Genomic DNA, 24,016 nt, shown 5'->3' on the forward strand with positions numbered 1-24,016 from the left:
GCATCAAATCACATCTTCAGTTTTTGTCACATTCCTTTTTTGGTGCTTAAACACCAGACTTGGTTTTATCAGACGTTGTGTGAAAGCTCACCTGTCAATCAATGAAAAAAACTCCCATCTGTCGGAAACTTGGGTTTTGGTTTACTTGCAAGTGAATCTTGGTGTGATTCTGTACAAAGTGATCTTGAGTGCCACTCATTTCTGGGAAAAGTCTGAGCAGTGAGGAATTTCTGCTACTTATGGGTATGTGGAATATGAAAAAAAACAACAACCTGAACAAAGGAGTGAACTTTTTAGTTCATTTAAATCTGTGACGGATAAACTGTAACTGTGTATACTTATATGGCTCTTATATAGCCCTCTCAGAAGAACACTGGCTTCAACCTATAACCACCAGGAGCATTGTGAGATTCAGTGTCTTGCCCAAGGACACTTCGACACCTGGGCGGGCATGGGGGGGGGACCAAACGTTCCGATCAGAACTTGACCGCTCTACCGCTGCAGCACAGCTGCCCGCAACTTGAAGGACATTTAAGGGCACTATCAATCTAATGGTCTATCAGGAATGGGGGGGCTGCATTCCTGCATGTTTTCCAACATACCCTCCTCTGGCATGTTCCAATTGGCTGGACGCACCTGAACCAGGTAATCAGTCATGAGTAGGGCCTGAACATTTGCCCTCGAAGCCTGGAGTTGTCCATCCCCGGTTTAGTTTTTACTCCTCTGTTTGTTTGCCTGGACACATTTGTGGCTTCAACGGCAGTTTTTCCAGAGCACGAAACAAGAACAAAGAGGAGAACCTGCTAACCGCACATGATTTGCTTTTCATCAGAGTCCTGCTCAAGGCCGGTCTTTATTTTTTTCCCTCTCAAAAGCTATAATTTTACATCCCTTTAGACGGTTTACTTCCACTTTTAAGTCAGTTTGCATTCACACCACTGCTGAAACACACCAGGGTTCACTTGCAAGTTTAATCTGCACCAAAGTTGAGGTGAACTTTCACACTTGCCAAATCAAACAAACTTATTCATGAAAACTGAGAGGGGAGTGTGAAGGCAACCAAAGTCGAGACATGAAGGTTTCCAAATAAATGTACAGTTTTCACCTTTAACTTTGTTTCAGAGTAAAAATTCACTTCAAGCCAAAACTGAGCTGCCGATTGAGAAAGGTTCTCCATCAATAAAAGCTGGAGGTTTATCAGCCCACGGGGGCTTCAAAGAGCTGAGGTGTTGATTAAGGACAGTGCTGACACACATGCGCACAGCTGATGGAAGAGAAGCACATCTGCACTGACGTCACCCCTGGAAAAAAAGAGGAAAGAAAACGCAGCCAATTTGGAGCTGTCCTGCAGGCAGCCTGCCTCTCTGCGCTGCAGTGGAGGGGAGCAGCTCCAACTTCTGCTGTTGTCTGATGCACTTTTTTTTTTCCTGAGCCACAAAACCCAAAGTCCGGCTTTGTAAAAGGAGGACAGATAGGCTGAAAGCGGAGCCTTCTGCTGGAGGAAATCCAATCCTGTGAAAAGCTGAATAAGTGCTTTCTCTCTGTGAGGCTGAGATAGGGCTGCCGGGCTGAAGGGGGGAAAACTCCGAGCGCACATCCAGAGGATGGCAGAGTTCAAAAGGAGATGAGAAGCGCAGAGTGGAGAAGGTCTATGCGCCAAACCTGAGAGCAGCACAAATCTTTTGTCTCTTTGCGCACTTGGAGCGGAGCTGACAGTGAGGATGATGATGGTAAAAGCCTCCTAACTCCCCCCCGGTGCGCGCGCGCGGCTCACACACAGGTCGTCTCTTCCTTATCGGTCTCAGGTAGGAAAACTTGCTCAGGCTTTGATTGTGTTTTTGCACTTGGAGCCGCTCTGGGGAGGTTGCGAACACAAACGCGCGCTTTGAGACACATTTACGCACGCTGGTCCACGTCTGCAGAGCGAACTTAGATGATCTTTCACGGCACATGCAGCCCAAACCGCGGTTTGTTTGGATTTGCCGAGGCTCCTTGAGGGTTGCGTTTGCGGTGCCGGTGTAATGCATGCGGGCCGGCTGCCAGCTGTCTGGGTCAGAGTGGCCAAGTAGGTAGCGCTGTCTGTCTGTCTGTCTGTCTGCCTGCCTGAAGCTGAGCAGCAGAGGGAATGCACGCGCAGGTCCTCGTCGTCCTCTCGCAGAGGCTTCCCTCCTGATCATCACTCTTATCCCACCTGACGTTTGTTTACAAAAGTCTCGTTTGTGCGTAAAACCACAATGCGCAGAAATGCCATCATGCAGGCTGAGACCTGTGCGCGCCTTTCAGCGCGTTACCGCGCAGACTATATAATCGCTCTGACTACACAAACTGTCATCAGTGTTTGAGTGTAAAACAAGAGTTTCACACAAAAGAGAAAACAATAAAAACTGTGTTTAACCTGTTGGATCAGCAGAGTTACGGAACGCAAAGCTGCAGTTTCCTCTTTTTTGGCAATAAAATAGTTTATTAATACAATGAAATATGTCAAAAATGTACCAGTTGTAAAAAAGTTCCAATAGGCAGAAGTTTTTGGTTTGAGGGCGAATGTCGGTCTACTGGTTATGGAGAATCTTGAAACCATAAAGATCATTTGAAGCATCCCTCATGCACCAAAATTAGTCAAAATCCTACGACCAGCTGTTCAATTCAACAGTCCTGCCCAACATCAAATGTGTTGCCATGGCAACGTCATAAAAATCTACATTGCTGGGAACCCTCTTACCACCTTCCAAACCTGCTGAACCCCTTTCAGGGTCACAGGGCTGCTGGAGCCTATCCCAGCTACCGTTTTGCAAGACTTAGGAGGCAATGTAGACGACACCAATTAACGCATGAAGCATGTTTTTGGACTGTGGGAGGAAACAGAGAAAACCCACACACGCACGAGAAGAAACGTTAAGGACCCAGGTGGGATTTGAACCAGGACGTTAACCACTGCACCACCGTCCAGTCCAGCTACTTTCACTTAGTGTGTTAAAAATCCTCAGACATGTTAAAGTCGTAAAGAAATGTAAGAGAAGAAAACAACTAGGACCACTGCCTCCACAGTCTTCATCCGTGGTCATCTTCATCTGTAGATGGAACCACTAAAAATAAAAAAATAAACAAAAAACCCATCAAATTTCTTAACTAGGTTTTCTGTTGTGGCTACATCAAGAGTACTGAAAAAAGTTTCTATAATTTAAAACTGACTTCATGTGATCAAAACAAGTCCTCATAGGCTAAAGCTTGACATAGATCCAATTTGTCTTTTGATGTTCCCATGGCAACAGTGGGAGTTCCCATTACAAATTGTGGTTATTAAGAAAAGTTGGGAAATGTAGTTTAAAGAGCCACTTGGATAAAAATGGTGTTTAAACACGTTTTTGTTGCATTTGTTTGAAATACCTAAAGAAAATTAAGACAAAAACGGATTTTCTGAATATTTCTATTTTCAGATGACTGGGAATCAGGAGCAGAGGTGGATTTGTTTTGAACTTCTGCCCCTCTGCAGAAACTATGTCCTAAAGAATAACATAAGATTTTGGCTAAAAACAGCTTCATCATGATTAAAAGAACGCGTTGAAAAGAGACAAAAAGTTGACTGGATTGAGACTTTAACACGGATGCATCAAATTAATAAAGATATTGGTTTAAAATGTAAAAGTATTAAATATGGGAGAGCCATTTAGAGCTTATATGACCTGAAAAAATACAGTTTCATTGAATGATGTCAAATGAAACGGTGGTGCTGGGGTTGGTTGGTGACTCGGCTTTGCCAGAAGCCCCGGAAACCTTCTGAAGCCCCCCCCCCCTCTGGCTGTTGATTGTCGGCGTCTTCCCTCCACAGGAATGCAGATGGATCGGTCAGGACAGGTTTCCTCCATAGGGCTTCCAGTTTGGAGTTCCACCTGAGCCTGACGTGTCCGGTGGGCTGCAGCGACATGAATTCAGAGCCCGCTAAGATGTGGAACGGCTCGCCTTCGGGAGAAATCTGAGATCTGGATGAGGCTCCAATCGAACCATGAACCTGTTATGGTGTGGCTTGGGACCAGTGTTGTCCTGTTGACCCATTTGTAGTGCACTCTACCTCCACCCCATGTTTCTTTTTTCCTGAATTATGGAAATTTTGTGGAAGACTCTGACTTGGACACTGAGCCTGGTGCTGATGGCTGCTTCCGAGTTTCAAAGCAGGCTTTCCTACAACTCTCAAGGTATGACGAAGAGACCTGAAGGCTAAGATCTCACTGCCTACAGCGTCCCCATGCCTCTGTTCTGTTTCCTGTCTTTGCTTTGACAGAGGAGTTCCTGTCCTACCTGCAGCACTACCAGCTGACTGTTCCAGTGCGAGTGGACCAGAAAGGAGACTTCCTGAGCTACACTGTGAAGCACCAGCGACCGGGACGGCGGAGGCGAGGACTGGCAGACTCCACGATGGGCTCAGACCCTCCAGAAACCCAGATGTTTTACAGGCTGTCGGCCTACGGAAAGCACTTTCACCTCAACCTGACACTCAACCCTCATCTGGTGTCGAAGCATTTCACGGTGGAGTACTGGGGCAGGGACGGGCCCGAGTGGCGCCACGGCGTGGTAGATAACTGTCACTATGTGGGATTCCTGCAAGATCAAGACTCTACGACAAGAGTTGCTCTAAGTAACTGCAAAGGCCTGGTGAGTTACCTGAAACGTCCGTCATTGACCCTGTCAGGCGGCACTGGCCTCTTTAGGTCGAGCTTTTAAAAAAAAAAAAAAATCGTCTTTGAGTCTTGATTGCCTCACCTCTCTCTCCTTAAGCAGTTTTTAAATGGTGAGTGTACAACCACAGCTTCAACTGACATTTTCTGTTTTCCAACAGAACCGAGCCGCACATTAAAGTGTCTAATTAGACTGTCTCGGCTCGTAATCCTCCGCCTTTCATCCACAGCCTGCCTGAATGTCCAGCATCTGCTTGTTGATCAAGAAATTGGACAAAGTTTTAATAGCTGCCGTTCATACGTGCCTCAGAGAAACTCTAAAGAAGGAAGAAAGAACCACGCTTCTTATTGGCAAATTGAATCGTGCTCAGCAAACATGTGGCCAAATGTGCTGGCAAGACCCGAGCAGGCTGTAATAAATCGAATTAGTGTTTGCTCTTTTTTTTACTTCCAGCACCAAAAATGGGAGAAAACTGTGTCTGTGCTTTAATGTAATCAGCTGTCTGGACGGTATGAGATTTTGACATCACACACGGCCGAAACACTAAATCCAAAGTGTTTGCGCACGCTAGTGTGATATGTGGTTAATTGCTTTTATTGTGGGTTTTCTGCAGCCAAGTAAGTGTTTCCTATAAACCCAGAGTGAGACAGTTCTTAGAGTTAATGCTCTAGACTGGCTTTTGAGGAGGGAAAGAATGTTTTAATGCTGGCTGTTTTGGGATGTGAGCAAAACGTGTCCCTCATTTGGACAAAGAGGTTAGAAGAGGAAAGTGTTAGTCTCAGCGAGACCAATGGTCAAAACTGAATCAGCAAAGATCCAACTGTTAGATCCAACATTTTACCTGCTGGAGGTGGCTTGCTGTAGACCCACTCCAATGAAAATGGTGTCTTTAATGTGTTCTTGTGGCCTTTTTCCAAGAAAACTGAGCTTCAAAATTGCATTTCTGAGTTCAGCAGTATTTGGCATTTCTGAGTAATCAAGAACAGACATAAAAAACACCTTTTGAAAAAGGTCGTATTTGTGACGTAGAAAATAATGGGCAGGCCACAAGCTCCCTGGAGGGGAAGGGGCGGCGGGGTTGCTTCGCGCCAGTGTTTAAGCTCACAATTCAGGCAAATTATGATGAAGTAATAATGAAGTCCTGCCGTTCTGCAGAAACTATGTGCTAGAAAACGACACAGATTTCTTGATTTTGGCTAAAAACTGGATAATTGCAATTAAAAGACACTTTGACAATTGATCAAAAGATGATTGGAGTGGGACTTAAAAAAAGAATCAATTCATCCAAAACCTCAGTACTGGTATAATTCGTTTTTTCAAGTAAAGTCAAGTCTTTGTGACATTTTCATGGCATCAAACAAGAAACAAGTCTCTATTGTTGATCCCACATTTCATCTGAAGTCAAACTGTTACAAAATTCAACTGCCGGGGAGCTTTTAACAAAGAAAACACAGTTGCAATTATCCCTTAAGTAACATTTATATTAATTTTAGAGTAGGCAAGACTTATAAACATCTTTATAAAAGCGATAGCCTTAATAATACACATTACAACTGTGAGTTCTTTGTTTTTTTGCTTACAGAAATAGTCAGTCTGGTCAAATATCACCATTTGTCTCCAGTTTTATCTCCATAAAACAATAATCTACAATAATCCAGACTGATTACAGCATTGAAGGTGCTTAGGAGTCTTAAAGACAGCTAGGAACGACTCCTTTCTGTTCATTTGACTTGATTTTAAAATGTAAATTCAGTTCAACGTCATTTTCTCCATTTGAAACTATTGAAGTTCAGTAACTAAATGTCCAAAGTTCTGCTTAGAAGTTGGTTGCTTGAGTCTGTTTTACCTTTCAGTTTGGAAATTTGACTCTACGAGTTAATTGCAAATAAAAAAGTAACTGATTGGCTGTTTTACTATTCCAAATTCTTCGATTTTCAGAGCAAACGTGCCACGGATCGCCCTTAAATACAACTTTATCAACATAACAGTTTTAAATATAAATGCTGCATTTTCCCCCTCTGTATTTCAAATATTACTGGCCTTTTCTGACCTTCGTTTTTCTTCTTCTCCAACAAGCACGGTGTGATAACAACAGAGGAGGAGCAGTATTTGATAGAGCCTTTAAAGAACGCATCTGCTGCCCCCTTCAGCGAAAGGAGCCAGAACGAAGAAGCACACCAGCATGTTATTTATAAAATGTCTGCCATTTCCTCACCACAAGAGCAAAGCCAGGAGTTCAGCTGTGGCATTTCAGGTTGGTGAACCTCCATCTGGGTTGGACTCCGTGTGGGTGGGACTGACGTAAAGGAACAGCTATACATAGCAGGTTAGCGGATGTGCTGGTTTGGTTCCCGGCCGAGGTAGGGTAGAAGTGAGCGGACCTCTTATGTGCTGCAGTCGCTCCTGGCTGGATGTCTTTCAACCTGCAAGTGACCGTCTCGCTCCAGGATGAATAAAAGGCCCTTCTGTGCATGAAGAGGATCAAGCCGGGACCTTTCTAGAAATAGAAGCCATTTACACAACCAGCAATCACGCAGACTTAAAGAATCAAACTCTGTTGGTTGAGTTGTGACAAATTGGTAAAAGAAGCAGATGGAACCAGCTGTCATTGGCAGGAAGGCTCGCCTGTCTTAACATGTACAGCTTTTCAGGGAGCATCTGGGTCATAAAACAAAAGGCTTTAGCGACGAGGTTCAAAGGGCCACATTCCCCATCGACATCTATCAAACCAGGCTTCTCTCAACAGACAAAGTCTCTTCATTCTGATAACTCATCGATCTGTTTGTCGTGTTCGCAGATCTCATAAAAAGCGATGCACCTTGCCAGCTCAGCAAATCCTCTGCTCTTCACTTGTCCCCCCACAACCATGAGCTGTCAAACAACACCCGCCGACAGAGGCGCTCCGTCAGCTCTGAGCGCTTCGTGGAGACGCTCGTGGTCGCTGATAAAATGATGGTCGGTTACCACGGTCGCAAAGACATCGAGCACTACATCTTATCTGTGATGAACATTGTAAGTTTGATTTGCTGTGAAAGTCATTCCTGTTTTGGTGGACTTGCAGACACTTATGGTACAGATGTCTGACTTTGTGTCATTTCTTCTTTTCTGGAGGTCAGGTTGCCAAACTTTATCGTGATTCCAGTCTGGGAAATGTTGTGAACATTATAGTGACCCGGCTGATTGTTCTCACTGAGGATCAGGTAGGAAAAACGTGCTTCTCCGACCCTCAGACCTCTGTTTTAGGATCTCTCCCTCCACCGTTAAGAATGATGCACATGAACCGCGTGAGCCCAAGTATTTCATGGGATTTCCATGGCTGAAAGGGCAGAGTAGACAGATTATTCACCATATGGCCACCAGTTCAGATGAAAGACATACTCATGCATCTTCCCTCAGGGAGCCTCGATTGAGGACTGTACATGCACTCTACATGTGTATCTGTGATGGGAAAAACAGCGTCTTTCCACCATCTGCTCTTTTTCTTACATCCACTTTTTTTATGGAAGTATGAAGCTCAATAATTGGGGAAATCTTTGCTCATTAACGTTTTAAACCTGAAATATAACAGAAAATAACGACTTATTCTGTGTTAAGGTATCATTTTTAATAAGTCAGATTGAACAAGGCCTAATTCCTCTTTGTCTTCGTGGCTGTAGATTAATTACTTTTATCTACCCCTCCTTTAAACCAATTAGCACCTACTGCCATAAACAGATTAGACCTTTAACACAGTCAGCTGTTGTCTTCTCTAGCGTCTTGTCCCAGCATGCAGAAGATGGATGATACAGGACCCTGTACTAGGCAGTGGAATTTTATAGTGCCGAAAGTTATTAAATGATATAGTACTGTACAATGTGAAATTATATGGCGAAACACCAGATGAAATGACATATAGCCTAGTTTCCAGTTAGCGGTACGGTCTGGTTCAGAATGTTCCAGGCAATACAGGTGAGCGTTTCCACTCAAAGTTGGACCATTACTGCCCATCCAGGGTGAAGCTAACAACAATGCAGGTCATCCAGCAGCGCATTTTTTCCACTTGACTTTTGGTACTTCGTATATACGAAGCATTTAATTTTGCTTGAAAGAGGCAAAGAGTCGCGGAGTAGACCGGGCCGGACTAGTCAGTGGAAACGACGCAGAATCAATATGATGGAATAACATGATGTAACAGCTTCAGACAGAGTGATGTGAAAACAGCACAATGCACACATAGACGATACAATCCCATCATTTCTATTGTAGTACATGACCTCTTACAGTGGTCATGTGACATTAGCAGCGTCTTTGGTATTATCTTCACATGACAATACACAATCATCATGTGACGAAACCCACATTGCACCTGCTGGTTATACGTTGGCACCAGCGTTCGGCAGTGGAGCCACAACCAGTGTGTAAATGTGTGTGTGTATGCATGAATGGCACTGTGACTGTAAAGTGCTTTGGGTCATCTAGGAACGTAGTAAAGCACTATATAAGTATACACCATTGACCATTGGAAAGGTTAGCAACATTTACTCTGAGCAGAGGTCCAGAAGGTCCTGATGTCTAGTCCCTGATGCCTATTGATACAAATATGCATCAAAGTACTTTGGCTCCAAAATTAACTTAATTTAGCATCTACATGGAAAAAAAACATACCGGTAAGTGATTTTTTTTACATTTCTTTTACTCATTGAAAGAACTGAGCTGTAGCTTGTCCTGGCAGGATTATGTTGGAGTCACATGTGGAGGTTTTTATCAATAAGCCTGGAACAATATTTGGTTTTAATAATGTAAGGTAGTTACCTCAACATAAGGTAACACACTGGTAATGGATAAATACAACTACGTATCATCTGCATAACAGTGGAAATGAATGCTGTTTCCCGATTAAGTTTCCTAAGTGCAGCATGTAGAGCATAAACAGTCTGGGTCCTAGAACTGAGGGTTGTGAAATGAATGAATGGATGGTTACACTGCAGCATATGGCAATGCGATGTACGATAATATGACGCAACACTAGATGATACATAACAATGCAACCCACAACAGCACAACCCAACACTACGCAAAAGTCCATACTTTTTGTTGTAAATGATACAACTCAACATGACACGCCGGCTGTGTCCGAATTCCCACCCTAATCCCTAACTACAAAAAACTAGATAGTGAGGACTTTTTGTACAGCACTCGATTTTGGAATCGTAAATTCGAACAGCACTATAAAATGGTGAACGCACTTTATAGTGTACTATGTAGTGAGTAAGAAAGGAATAGCATAGCCAATATAATGGAACATGATTTGAGGAAGTATAAACATGAAGTAAAATGTTAAAATATAACAAAAAGTAATGGATTTTTCACTATAGAATGATACACAACTTCACACTGTATACTATGATACAACAAGGTACAATAAAATGATATAGGCCTACTATACTGTGTAAATTGTTTAGGCCCTAATATTGTTTGATCAATCTGTATATTGTTACGCTGCGTCACTTTTTGTGTTTTGCAGCCCAACCTGGAGATCAATCATCACGCAGACAAGTCTCTGGATAGTTTCTGTAAGTGGCAGAAATCCATTAGGTCCCATCACAGTGGTGGAAACAGTATTCCAGAGAATGGGATGGCTCATCACGACAATGCCGTCCTCATCACCCGGTAAGAGCTCGCTCACAAGCAAAGAGGTGGGGGAGTGTCTTTAATCCCACTTAATCATTCTTCCTTGTTTTTTTTTACTTTAAAGTCCCACTCCGATCCTCGTTTGATCCATTTTTAAAGAATTCCCAGTGGTCGTTTAATTACGATTTTGCCGTTTTTAGCCAAAATCTCAAAACCTGTGTTGCTTTCTGCGACAGTTTCTGCAGAGGAGTTCATTAGAAATGATCACAAACCACAATTACTAATTTGTCCGTCATGATCAATTTTTAAACATTTGGCATTTCTGTGAATTAAAAAGGATAGCATCTATACAATCACTGCCAAATCAGAGTCACCGATTAGTTAAAGTTCGACCCAGTTTAACTTAAATGCGTGTTCACTGGCGTTTTGTGTGTAGAGCCTGAAAACGGTCGTAGAAACGCGCGTAGCTACGCGTGAACCCTGAATTTTCATTTAAATTGCAGAGGGCGGTGTGTACATAGCTTCAGAAATTCGTCTGAATTGTGAGCGGGGCCGTTGCTGTGGAGTAAAGCCGCTCAGCCCTCCTTCCCATCGACCATAACTAAAAGCTCTCTGTTTACGTGCTCTCTCACTAGCTTACAGCCCCTCACACCCCAAGCTAACATTAGCCTTGCAATAAAAATGAGGAGCAATAATGGTGATATCCAGCTGTACAGTTTAGAGCCAGATTCCAGCTCGGACCAGGAAAACAAAGACAGACATGGATCTATTTGTCTGACAGTGGAAGCATCAGAATGGAGCGGAGAAATCCGCTTGTGGCGCTGCCTAGTGTATTTTCTACGTCACAAATATGATTTTTTTCAGATGGCGTTTTGTTTCTGCTCCTGATTCACAATGATTTACATAAGGAAAGACTAAGAAATGCATTTTAAACTTATTTTTCTTAATATATCTCCTTCAACATCCCCAAAATACCACAAGAATGTGTTTAAAACACCCAAAACTGATTTCACCAGAGTGGGTCTTTAAACTTGTTTTATTTGTGCTGCGTCCTCGTCAGCTGCCAGCAGTTAGATTTTTTTAATGCCCCTGGAATAAATATTTTAAGGGAATGAAGACGTCAGTTCCGAAAATAACTCGGGTTGGTACGAATCTGCTGTACCTGTCACCCGGGAATATGGGTCAAGGGTGTTTGCGGTAAAATGCGTCTTGCCACCTCAGCTGCAACAGAGAAACCTGCTTTGAACTAATTCATCCAGAAAGAAGATGGTGCTTTCTTTTTTTTACCCATCATGATTTGAAGACTCTTTCTGGGTTCTGGACAAAAAGATTTTTTCTATCATTAACAAGCTCTTCCTTGTTTTTCTGTCAGCTGATGATCTCCAGCTGTTTTGGCTTTGCTGTTCATTTTTAGCCTCAGCTCTGCAGGAAAGTATTCAGATGCTTGTTTGTAGAGAGTGTTCTGATGATGGGGAGAGGGGAGAGTTATCCTTTGGAACAAAACTTTATTCAACGCCCTTTTGTAACCTAACATTGAAACATCCCAACATTCCTTACATAGTAAGAAGGACATTGCAACCTGCAGAAACAAAACAAACGTCACTTTTAAAGTTTGCTTCTATTTGAGCAGAAACATCCTGTGATTGGTCACACAAGAAGCTGCTGGAGACAACAGACATTCAGTAAAAAGCTCACAGACCCAAAATAGAACATAAACAAACAAAAGGCTGTTTCTGGATGTGCAAAAAAATATTTTTGATTTAAAAAATATTAACAGTAATTATTTGACCAATTTAAAACTTTCCGCTTCACATCATGTTCATCACCAGAACCTCAATCTAATATTTTTCACCCATAAAAGTTAATAACAGTATTAGTAGAAGTGCAAAAACACTAAAACAACACAAAAAGCTAGAAAAAAACAACAAATCTCTTATTTATAAGGCCCGGTAACAAGGCCGCAGTCAGACGAGGCGCCACACAATAAAAGTATTAAAAACAGCATCTAAAAGGTCACCTAATAAAGTGTCTCATGCTGTGTCAACAGCCTGACTGAGAAAAAACTGTTTTCGAAAATAAAGTACAAAACTTAAAAACAAAAAAACAAAAACACAAGAACTCAATAAGCTTTGAGTAATATTTTAGGTAAATATGGCCATAAAACAGATTACATTTTTAAAATTACATAAAACAAAAAGATAAATTCTGTATTTCTAAACGATTTTTATACTGATTTTTTTTCTGTATGCTTCAGTGAATGTTGTCTTTGTGCTATTTTTCTGTACTGTTTTTGTAGTGACTTGTTAAATATTAGGATTTTACACTTTGGTAAAAAAAAAAGAAAAGTGCAATTTTTTGTGAAAATTTGTCAGTTTGTATTGTGCTGACATGAATATAAAAGTATGTGACACTTTTAAACTTCTAAAATGTCTTAATTTCATTTTTTAAAAGGTATTTTTATGGGTTATGTTCACTTGTTTATCGCTTAATGTTTATTCCCGATCCCAAAAGAAATATCTTGATCTTTTTTTTGGTTTTTAAGTAAGTATAGAGTTAAAGTCTCTGCCCTACACACAAAAAATCCAGGTCATTACAACAACATTTCCTTGAATTCATCCATTTTATTCAAATTTCGGCCAGATTTTTCCAAACTGCTTATCATAGAAATGACCGTAGTGGATCCCCCGGATGGGATCCACTACGCCGAGCGCATAGAGAGGATCAGACGACAGTAATGACTTATTCTTGACTGTAGTAGAGCAAACATTGGAGTGGTTAGTTTTAGAAGAGATGAAGGAACAAGCACAAAATATTGGACTATTGTGCAGTTTTCCTCCTTGCTGAATAAAGCTCAGTTTGATCCGGTACGGTTTGTTGTGCCTCTCAGCACTTGGATCTCACATAAACAATAGTTTCTGAGCTGTTCATCGGCTCGTCCCTCCTGAAAGTGACCTCCAAAACCCTCAGTCTCCTTCAGGACACCGTTTCTCCATTGCTGGGAATGTGATTCGTCTCGCACAGAGAAAGACACACACAAGGAAATGGGGTAAATGAATCCAAACATGTAGGTCATAATCCTGAAGGAAGACTCTGGTTTGGTGAGAATTTATGTGGAGATGGAAGAAGAGGTGACAGGAAATCCGATTAGAACTGGCCTGAGTTTTAATAGATTAAAAGCTCTGGTAACGATTACATCATTGGTTTGAAATGCATGTGGTGTTCTTGTAGTTCTAAGTGTTCCTCTGTATTGGATTACCTGCATTTGGGGTTAGCAACCTTCACATTCATTCTCCTTCATGTTTGAGTGGCTTCTGGGCCCCATTTTTCTGGGAACTCCAGTGATTTCTGCAGGTGTGATCCAGGTGTTTCTCCAGGGGAAAGCCGTGGTGCCGTCACTGCTCCTATCATGTGTGAATAAAATAAGGAATGACTCACAAAAGATCCTTTAAAAAAAGTGTCAAATGTTCAATGCAAATGCTAATAATGTTTTTGCCCCCCCCCCCCCCATTTTTCTTTTTACCTGATCTCAGGTATGACATCTGCACCTACAAGAACAAACCCTGCGGGACTTTGGGTGAGTGATGTTAGCTTCTTCTTTAGTCTTCAGCTCCTCCTCGGATGGATCTTGTTCTCCTTTCACAGTCTTGTTTGGAGATAGTTTCAGTAAGACTCAGCGGTCAGGAGGCTTTCGTCTGGGTTTTTTAGCTCCAGAATGCCCCCCCTTCCAACTGAACCTGGATGAGCTGTGATCATCTTTAATTTCTAGCTCCTCCGTCCCTTTAAAGTCCCACTCTGATCATCTTCTGAGCTGTTTTCAAAGTGTTCCCTGTGGTTCTTTTACTTATGAGGATGTCGTTTTTAGCCAAAATCCAAAAACTTGTGTCGTTTTCTAGGACATAGTTTCTGCAGAGCGGCAGGAGTTCATTAGAAACTTGCCTCTCTGTCACTGAGAGCTCACTTGTTATCTTATTAATACACTCCCCCGCTAGCTTACAGCCCATCACACCTAACATTAGCGGTGCAACAGCAATGGTGAGCAGTACCGGAGCTATCCATCCGTGCCTCTTCCCTGGACGAAAAAACAAATCGTCTACAAGTAGCTCGGTTGGTAAGGTGAAGGACTGACATGCAGGAAACCAGGGGGGGAAATGAACAAGCAAGCAATCAAATTGGTGTGCACTTAACACCACCCAGTGAGGGCCCTTGGGCAAGACCCCTTACAGCCTATCAGCATGAATGTGCATGAATGATCCCGGTGATGGTCAGAGGGACCATAGGCGCGAACTGGCAGCCACGCCTCTACAATCACCAAGTATGAATGAAGAGTGAATGAAAAATGGACACCATGGAAGCGCTTTGAGCGTCTGGAAGCGCGCAGATAAATCCAATCCATTGTTATTATTACAAGAGGATGTATCAAAACGGAGCGGAGCAGGGAGCTCGTGGCCCGCCCAGTGAATTTTCTACGTCACCAATAAGATCTTTTTCCAACGTTCATCTGCCCTTGATTTACAACAAATTGAATAAAAGACAGTACTAAAAAATGCGATTTTGAGCTTAATTGTCTTCATAGACGTCCTCCATCATCAGAGAAAAGTCTCAAGAACGTGTTTAAAACACCATTTTTATCAGAGTGGGTCTTTACGGTGTTTGCACTTCCATTAGGGGTTGAAACAGAAAAGAAAGGTAGTAAGATGGGGGGGCGTGGGGTGGAGTAGGGTAATGGAGTAGGAAATGGAGAGGAGGAAGCAGAACATGAGGAGGAGATGAAAGTGGAAGAGGGAAAAGGAGAAATCCAGGTAGTGTCAGAGGTGAAAGAGGGAGACACTAGTGATCTCCAGGAAGGGAGGGGGCAGTAAGACAGAGGCAGAAAGCCAGTCGACCTCCTCCTCTCTTCATCTTATCTCTGCAGAAGCTCCTGCAGGCACCACGGTGCATCTTGGAGGTAATATTCTGACCTCAGGGGCGGTTTGACAGATTGACCGCATTCGTCACATTCCCCCGTCGCTTTAATTGCCCTGGCATCTGCTTGGCTTCCTCGCCGTCCCCCCCCCTCCACCTCCTCCTCCTCCTCTGCTCCCGGGGATCATGCTCTCGGGTCAGATCGCTGGCCTTTAAGGTCGTGGAGTAATCATGGGGCTGCAGATAATGCACAGTCCACCCCGGTGTTAAGAAAACAGCTTTCAGGCCCGAGTGGTGTTTGCATTTAACCCCCTCCCCACCACCACCACCAGCGCTGCCCCAACACACACATTCTTAAACTAATCGCAGAGTCTCCTTCCTTTCCCCCCCTCCCTCTTTCTTCACCTTCAGGCTCCCTCTTTCCAGCAGCGTTGGCTTCAGCGACCTCCTGATCTGCAAGTCTATTCTTGTTTAGCCTCTTAGCCAAAAGGCTACCGTTAACAAAAGCCTGCAGATAAATCTGGACTGACCACCAAACCCGACATCACGCGGACGTGCAGAGGCAGGTTTGGGAGGAAAGTGGTGCAGCGTAAAACCAACTTTTTACTCCGTGTAGGTTTTAGCCGCCTTTCCTAATTCAACATAGAAGCTAAATTCTTATGCTTTTATGCTATGCTGCATTAAATTTGAAGAGAAGTATTTAGAAAGAAACAAAACTCTGACTTGGAAGAATAAAAAAACAAACAAACAAACCCATTTTATGTATGTATTATGAATTCAGGAAATAAAAAACATCATACTGCAGAAATTTCCAATTAAATTAATTAATTAAACCTTATCTAATTCAGTGACTCCCCAAATAACATTTCATTGACGTTAAAAGGTAACATCCCTATATATAAACATTTTCACTTGTTCTTAGGATATACAATATTATTTCTCCACTACAAGTTCAAACATTTGTTTTTATTTAGGATCTGCATTAATTTAATTACGCATAAGACATAAAACTTGTTTCAGTTTTTGCTGCTCATACTTATATCATTTTTCCATATTCATCCATCACCGTTAAAGGACAGGACTCTCCAGATGTTCATAAAACATCCTCTAATATGCATTAGTTCTGACAAAATGAGACCAGAAGTTCATTCTTGAAACAGATTTATCACTCCATTCCTTACATAACATTGCTATGGCAACTGCCCAATGTTTTGGTCAATAAAGGTACCAAAAGCGTACAGCATCTCATGCTCGTCATGTCAAGGGAAAAATTCAAAGGCAGAAATGAGATTTTATCGAAACAGAGGGAGCCATCTCCTTTCAAAGTGGGACAAAACTTACTTTTCCCTTTTACCACATCGGAGCAAAGATGGTGGTTGCAGGCTGAAAAAGAAAACACTTTAAAAGCAGTTTTGAAAGCCAGGATGTTGCTTTTTCTGAAAGAATACATTTGACCTAATTTATTTCTTGCCGCCTCATTTATGGGGTTTTGGACCCGTCACCTTGTTTTTGGTGCAAAATATGTTTTACAATAATTCAAACTGTTTATGTACCTTTTCACTGCTCAAAAACCTCTTTGGTTTTTGGAATGAAAGGTGAAATATTTTTCCAATATTATGCAGATTATACTCAGATTTTTGTCACTGTACTTTTGCATTTTCAACTTGTGGCTGATAAAACACTCAGTTGGTTACTGAAAATCTGAAATTGTTTTAGCTAAAAGAAACATTTTTATAGTGTTGCACCTTCAAGAAAGAAAATCAGTCAGACTTGGCGTAAACTCACAAATACTTAGTCTGGTTGACACAAAAACACAATTAAACCAAGATGAATGCATCCATATATCATTTGATGCAAACAACAAGAAAACCATTCGCCATTTAAGTTGGGAGATTGACCATTGGACCAGAGCAAGCCCCCCCTTGTTGCTGAGAGCTCGGAGGAGGGTTCGTGCGGCCCACCCAGCTATGTCACATCACAATGTTTTCCACAACTGCATCTTTGCGTCTGCTCCTGATTCACAATGATTTGAATAAAGCTTTACTCAGAAATGTAATTTTAAGCTTGATTTTCTTGATATACAGTACAAACCAAAGGTTTGGACACACCTTCACATTCAAAGAGTTTTCTTTATTTTCATGACTCTGAAAATTGTAGAGTCACACTGAAGGCATCAAAACTGTGAATTAACATGTGGACTTATTTACATAACAAAAACGCATGAAACAACTGAAAATAGGTTATATTGTAGGTTCTTCATAGCCACCTTTTGATTTGATTACTGCTTTGCACCTTCTTGGCATTCTTGTTTTTCCCTTCACAGGTGTGCCCTGTCAGGTTTAATAAGTGTGATTTCTTGCCTTATAAATGGGGTTGAACCATCAGTTGTGTTGTGCAGAAGTCAGGTGGACACACAACTGATAGTTCTACTGATTAGACTGTTAGAATTTGTATTATGGCAAGAAAAAAGCAGCTAAGTACAGAAAAACGAGTGGCCATCATTACTTTAACAAATGAAGGTCAGTCAGTCCGAAAAATTGGGAAAACTTTGAAAGTGTCCCCAAGTGCAGTCACAAAAACCATCAAGTGCTACAAAGAACCTGGCTCACATGGGGACCCCCCAGGACAGGAAGACCAAGAGTCACCTCTGCTGCAGAGGATAAGTTCATCCGAGTCAGCAGCCTCAGAAATGGCAGGTTAACAGCAGCTCAGACTAGAGAGCAGGTCAATGGCACACAGAGTTCTAGCAGCAGACACATCTCTACAACAACTGTTCAAAGGAGACTGTGTGAATCAGGCCTTCATGCTAGAATATCTGCTAGGAAACCACTGCTAAAGAAAGGCAACAAGCAGAAGAGACTTGTTTGGGCTAAAGAACACAAGGAATGGACATTAGACCAGTGGACATCTGTGCTTTAATCTGATGAGTCCAAATTGGAGATTTTTGGTTCCAACCACCGTGTCTTTGTGCGACGCAGAAAAGGTTAACGGATGGACTCTATATGCCTGGTTCCCACTGTGAAGCATGGAGGAGGAGGTGTGATGGTGTGGGGGTGCTTTGTTGGTGACACTGTTGGGGATTTATTCCAAATTGAAGGCATACTGCACCAGCATGGCTACCACAGCATCTTGCAGCGGCTTCTATTCCATCCGGTTTGCGTTTAGTTGGACCATTATTAATTTTTCAACAGGACAATGACCCCAAACACACCTCCAGGCTGTGAAAGGGCTATTTGACCAAGAAGGAGAGTGATGGGGGGCTGCCCCAGATGACCAGTCACTGGACCTGAACCCAATCCAGATGGTTTGGGGTGAGCTGGACTGCAGAGTGAAGGCACGGGGCCAACAAGTGCTAAGCATTCTGGGAAATCCTTCAAGACTGTTGGAAGACCGTTTCAGGTGACTACCTCTAGAAGCTCATCAAGAGAATGCCAAGAGTGTGCAAAGCAGTAATCAAAGCAAAAGGTGGCTACTATGAAGAACCAACAATATGAAATATTTACAGTTGTTTCACACTTTTTTGTTATGTATATAATTCCACATGTGTTCATTCACAGTTTTGATGCCTTCAGTGTGACTCTACAATTTTCAGAGTCATGAAAATAAAGAAAACTCTTTGAATGAGAAGGTGTGTCCAAACCTTTGGTTTGAACTGTATGTCCTCCATTATCAGAAAAATGTCACAAGAACATGTTAAAAACACAATTTCAATAGTTTGAGACTTTAATGAAAAACCCATTTTGATTTAAAGTGAGTTGTCATGCATGTGCATAACCGAACACTATCCTGCTTCTCTGGTTATTTGCAGAGGAGAATTTGAAATAACTTACTTTAAATAATGCCAAATTACTGATTTTTCACAAGAAAAAAATGATCCCTAGAAAAACAAATGGATAAAATCAGCTACCAACATTATTTTTTATTGTATTCTTCTGAACATCATGAAATAACCTAATGACTGCAAAATGAAACCAAAACTGGAAACACAACCCAGTTTAAGGGGTCTTCACACACTAATGCAGACACATTTGCAAACATACACTACTTATTTTAATCCCCTTTCAGCTCACCTGTCGATTTAATCTGTGATGGGCTGTCTACATTCTCCTTATCTGACCTGTCAAGATTTAGAGGGACAAAAAGGACCCGCAACACCTGGATTGTGTAGTGGTTCTACCTTTAAACACCCCCTCCTCTCCCTCTTCTGCAGCTCGGGGTCTAAAATGAGAAAAGCATTGATACTTTCTGACAGGTTTCAGCTGCGCCACGGCGTTGGTGAGGGGTTCTTATTTTCCCTTTCTTGGCTCGTACTCCAAAAGTTACGCGACTTATAAATCTTACTTCCTGTCAGGACATTTTCCAGCAGCTGCTGTAGTTGTGAAGAAAACTTTAAAGAAGTCCAGCCGGTGATGTTAAACTCCACTTTCCCTGCTGTCTCTCAGCAGCGCTGTAAACAGGAGATCATGTGTGTGGAATCCCGGCTTTTATGACCGTGACTCCGAAGAATGCTGCGCCTTGACCCTGTGTTTGTGTTTGTCTGCGCGCAGGCTTGGCCTCGGTGGCTGGAATGTGTGAGCCGGAAAGAAGCTGCAGCATCAATGAAGACATTGGCCTCGGATCTGCTTTCACCATCGCGCACGAGATAGGCCACAAGTGAGTTTTAAGACTTTTGAAGATCCTAATATAAAATATTATGTTTGACATTAATCCCTGATGCAAAATACAGACATTAGGAGTTTCTTTAGAGATTTATGTTCAACAGAAACGCCTAACTTTTTGGTGGAAGTTAGGCTCAAAGCTTTAGATTAAAGGGTTTAACTTTTGTTTTGGAACTTTAACCTTTTGGCAACTTCTCTTGTGGTTTCATAGGAAAAACTGTCGCCTTTTTCTTCCCAATTACCGTATTTTTTGGATTGTAAGTCACTCAGGTACGGAGCCCGTGTCCTGACATTAAGATATAAAAATATATCTTGTTCCCACAGATTAATATCTTGTTCCCACAGGTTATTATGTCGTTCGCACGAAATACTATTCCGTTCCCACAAGATACTATTCCGTTCCCACAAGATACTATTGCGTTCCCTTAAAATACTATTCCGTTCCCTCGAAATGATTAACTCGTGCGAACGCAATAATTATGTCGTTCGAACGCAATAATTAATCCGTTCGAACGCAATAATTATTCACGGCATAAGTCATTCACGCGGATATGCTCTCTGTACGCCGGCAAAAGCCGCTTTCAGCGGTAACTTCCGTGTCTCTGTGACCCATATTCGTTCAAAAAAGGAACATGAAAAACAAAAATGATCACTTTATTACCGTCTCAATGAATATAAGAAAAATATCAAAAGATTTATGATAACTAGGCTGCTTTGTCATACGATAGCTCCTGCTAGGCTACTACTAGCTCCGCCGCAGAGCTCTCTGATCATATATGCCGGCATTTGGGCAACTGGCTGGTCTTGTCAGACAGCTGATATTGTAGTTTAGGGTCGAATAGGAATAATAATATTCAGGACTTGTCTTTTATTAACTTTAGCAGTCAGTATCTTTACATTCGAAGGCTATTAGGCTACATGCTAACTGACTAGCCGATCATTTCCTGTTATTAATTTACGTCATAGATTTACAGCAGATACCTTCACATTTCTGTCTGTGTGTGTCTCATTACATTGCATTGAAGACACGGAGGATGTTTAGAGAACAGATTTATTTATTTTGAAAAGCACAGAAGCATCCATCGTATTCACGTTCACATCATCATCATCATCTGGTACGCCCTCAGTCATCTTGCTGCAAAAGCCGCTTCCTGCCGCTACTTCCGTGTCTCTGTGAGCATTCAATAGGGGTAAAAATAAAAGCAAGAATGGTCGATCTGTTATTTTCTCGATGAAAATCTGAAAAATATCATATTAAGCTGGATGCTTCGCCTAAAGCACTTACCTTTAGCTTGTAGCATAACAACAATAGCAGTACGTCCCGTTTCCCAGAGTGCTTTGCTGCCAATCACTAGCCAATCACCGTGTCCCTGTGACCAAGGTCTAACAACAAGACCAATAATTGGCCAGTGATTGGCAGCAAAGCACTCTGGGAAACGGGACGTACTGCTATTGTTGTTATGCTACAAGCTAAAGGTAAGTGCTTTAGGCGAAGCATCCAGCTTAATATGATATTTTTCAGATTTTCATTGAGAAAATAACAGATCGACTATTCTTGCTTTTATTTTTACCCCTATTGAATGCTCACAGAGACACGGAAGTAGCGGCAGGAAGCGGCTTTTGCAGCAAGATGACTGAGGCGTACCAGATGATGATGTGAACGTGAATACGATGGATGCTTCTGTGCTTTTTAAAATAAATAAATCTGTTCTCTAAACATCCTCCGTGTCTTCAATGCAATGTAATGAGACACACACAGACAGAAATGTGAAGGTATCTGCTGTAAATCTATGACGTAAATTAATAACAGGAAATGATCGGCTAGTCAGTTAGCATGTAGCCTAATAGCCTTCGAATGTAAAGATACTGACTGCTAAAGTTAATAAAAGACAAGTCCTGAATATTATTATTCCTATTCGACCCTAAACTACAATATCAGCTGTCTGACAACAGACCAGCCAGTTGCCCAAATGCCGGCATATATGATCAGAGAGCTCTGCGGCGGAGCTAGTAGTAGCCTAGCAGGAGCTATCGTATGACAAAGCAGCCTAGTTATCATAAATCTTTTGATATTTTTCTTATATTCATTGAGACTGTAATAAAGTGATCATTTTGTTTTTCATGTTCCTTTTTTGAACGAATATGGGTCACAGAGACACGGAAGTTACCGCTGAAAGCGGCTTTTGCCGGCGTACAGAGAGCATATCCGCGTGAATGACTTATGACGTGAATAATTATTGCGTTCGAACGGATTAATTATTGCGTTCGAACGACATAATTATTGCGTTCGCACGAGTTAATCATTTCGAGGGAACGGAATAGTATTTTGAGGGAACGGAATAGTATTTCGTGCGAACGACATAATAACCTGTGGGAACAAGATATTAATCTGTGGGAACAAGATATATTTTTATATCTTAATGTCAGGACACGGGCTCCGTACTCAGGGGTCTATGTCACAGGTGGCAAAACATGCAAAGGAAAGAAGGAAAAATTTAAATCAACTTGCACTGAAGTACAAGTCCTATTATTGGAAGAATCTTTTTTTTTAAATATAGGAACAAGAATAAACGTTTTATTTTGAAAGGCAAATCATAATAACAGAATCGATAACACTAAACTGAATATCCACATACTTCACTACTGCAACCGCATTTAACTTTATGAAACATAAAACGAATTGAAAAAGTGTCTAATATATTAGTGGAACACATGAACAATCTTAACAATAGCCATAGCAACATGCTAACAAGTCAACTAAACCTTTTAGATCACTTTAAATCACTAAATCTGGGGAATTCTTCGTCCTCTGTGTCGCTTTGGAACCATTCCACCAAGCCCCGTGTTAAACTGAACGGAGCTTCTTTTTCTGTGTTGCTGTTGGTAGCAAATAAGGACGTACATCTACAGTACTCTGCAGCGATGTTTGTCTTTTTCTTTTTTTAAATCACATTTAAATCACACCTGAGTGTAAGCTACACCTCGTCCAAACTATGCAAAAAAATGTGTCATTTACTTTGAAAAATACTTAAAAAAATATGCTAGTTTTATTTGTTTTTTTATTTTACTTTATTTTATATAAATAGAGTAGTTTTGTGTTTTTCAACCTGATTTGAGCCGAGGCATAATTTTTTCCTAGTAAAAATCACAAAGCCGAACATGTATAAACACTTAAATTCAGCAGTTGGTGTTAACAATGTACAGTCGTTCTTATCAAATTGTCATTAATAAGTATCAATGAAACACAAATAAAAAAAGCCTTTTATGATCTTTCATATTCCTAACATCTCAGTGTGAAACCTGGGCTTGTTCGGATGAACACAGAGCTGAAGTCCTGGAAATAGTAAATGCTTTTGGGACCAATTAGGTGAAATTGAATAATTTCCCACAGCACACTAGAGGCTGACATTTTTTTGGGAATCACACGGATCAAGGAAATCCCGCAGGAATCCTGTGGGATTCCTGTGGGATGGTCACATTATTTAAGGGGACCAGAACCGGATAGGATCAAATTATTACTGGAGCGGGATCCAACCAACAACAACAACAAAAAAGTAGTTGCTCTGAAACACGATGGGAGCAGATACAACTACATTTAATGTTTAACATAATAAATAATAAATACAGACAAAAATATAAGGGAGCGGGATTATTCTGAACTGGAGTGGGACAAAACGGGATCATTTTCTAAACTTTGGTCTGGGAGTAGGATGGGACAGGATTACTCTGTGTGGGATTGGAATGGAACAGCAGTGAGAATCCACTCCCACCCTAACCTCTCACAGCCCACTAGTGAATCATACACTGCACACTGAAAAACACTGACATAAGGCTCAGTAAGACCTGGTCTTTCATTTCAAGAAGGGGGACCTGAGGGTGTGTTCCAATTACAGGGGAAGCCTCCCTTGGAAGGTCTATGCCAGGGTGGTGAGGAGAGTCCGTCCGATAGTTGAACCTCAGATTCAGGAACTAAAGTGCGGTTTCTGTCCTGGTCCTGGAACAGTTGACCTACACTCTATTTAGAGTGCTGGAGGGTTCCTGGGAGTTCGCTCATCCAGCCCATATGTGTTTTGTGGATTTGGAGAAGCCGTTTGACTGCGCCCCCCATGGTGCTCTGTGAAGGGTGCTCTGGGAGTTTGGAGTCCGGGGAGCCTTACTAAGGGCTGTCTGGTCTC

At 41.8% G+C, this 24,016-nt stretch overlaps 1 protein-coding gene and 1 long non-coding RNA gene across 4 annotated transcripts in view; one reads left to right on the forward strand and one right to left on the reverse strand.

Moving 5' to 3' along the window:
• The first annotated feature begins 470 nt into the window (after window positions 1-470).
• Window positions 471-24,016, forward strand: part of adamts6 (ADAM metallopeptidase with thrombospondin type 1 motif 6) — a 77,723-nt gene continuing 54,177 nt past the window's right edge. Inside the window, exons 1-9 of the mRNA XM_004074493.4 lie at window positions 471-1,805; window positions 3,827-4,190; window positions 4,277-4,647; window positions 6,748-6,925; window positions 7,469-7,683; window positions 7,788-7,871; window positions 10,175-10,320; window positions 13,812-13,855; window positions 19,731-19,836. Of these exons, the coding sequence (XP_004074541.1) occupies window positions 4,097-4,190; window positions 4,277-4,647; window positions 6,748-6,925; window positions 7,469-7,683; window positions 7,788-7,871; window positions 10,175-10,320; window positions 13,812-13,855; window positions 19,731-19,836 (1,238 nt within the window). The 5' untranslated portion in view covers window positions 471-1,805; window positions 3,827-4,096. The remainder of the gene's footprint in view (window positions 1,806-3,826; window positions 4,191-4,276; window positions 4,648-6,747; window positions 6,926-7,468; window positions 7,684-7,787; window positions 7,872-10,174; window positions 10,321-13,811; window positions 13,856-19,730; window positions 19,837-24,016) is intronic.
• Window positions 10,566-24,016, reverse strand: part of LOC105355188 — a 78,585-nt gene continuing 65,134 nt past the window's right edge. The window contains exons 5-7 of one of the 3 annotated variants that reach the window (XR_002874289.1): window positions 13,802-13,924; window positions 13,538-13,682; window positions 10,566-13,371 (exon numbers count right to left, since the gene is read on the reverse strand). This is a non-coding gene — a long non-coding RNA (uncharacterized LOC105355188). Of the gene's footprint in view, window positions 13,683-13,801; window positions 13,925-24,016 lie in introns of all 3 variants that reach the window. The other 2 variants (XR_002874287.1, XR_002874288.1) reach the window with 2 other exon arrangements.

The sequence above is a fragment of the Oryzias latipes genome, chromosome 12 (assembly GCF_002234675.1).
Source record: "Oryzias latipes chromosome 12, ASM223467v1".
NCBI classification, from domain to species: domain Eukaryota; kingdom Metazoa; phylum Chordata; class Actinopteri; order Beloniformes; family Adrianichthyidae; genus Oryzias; species Oryzias latipes.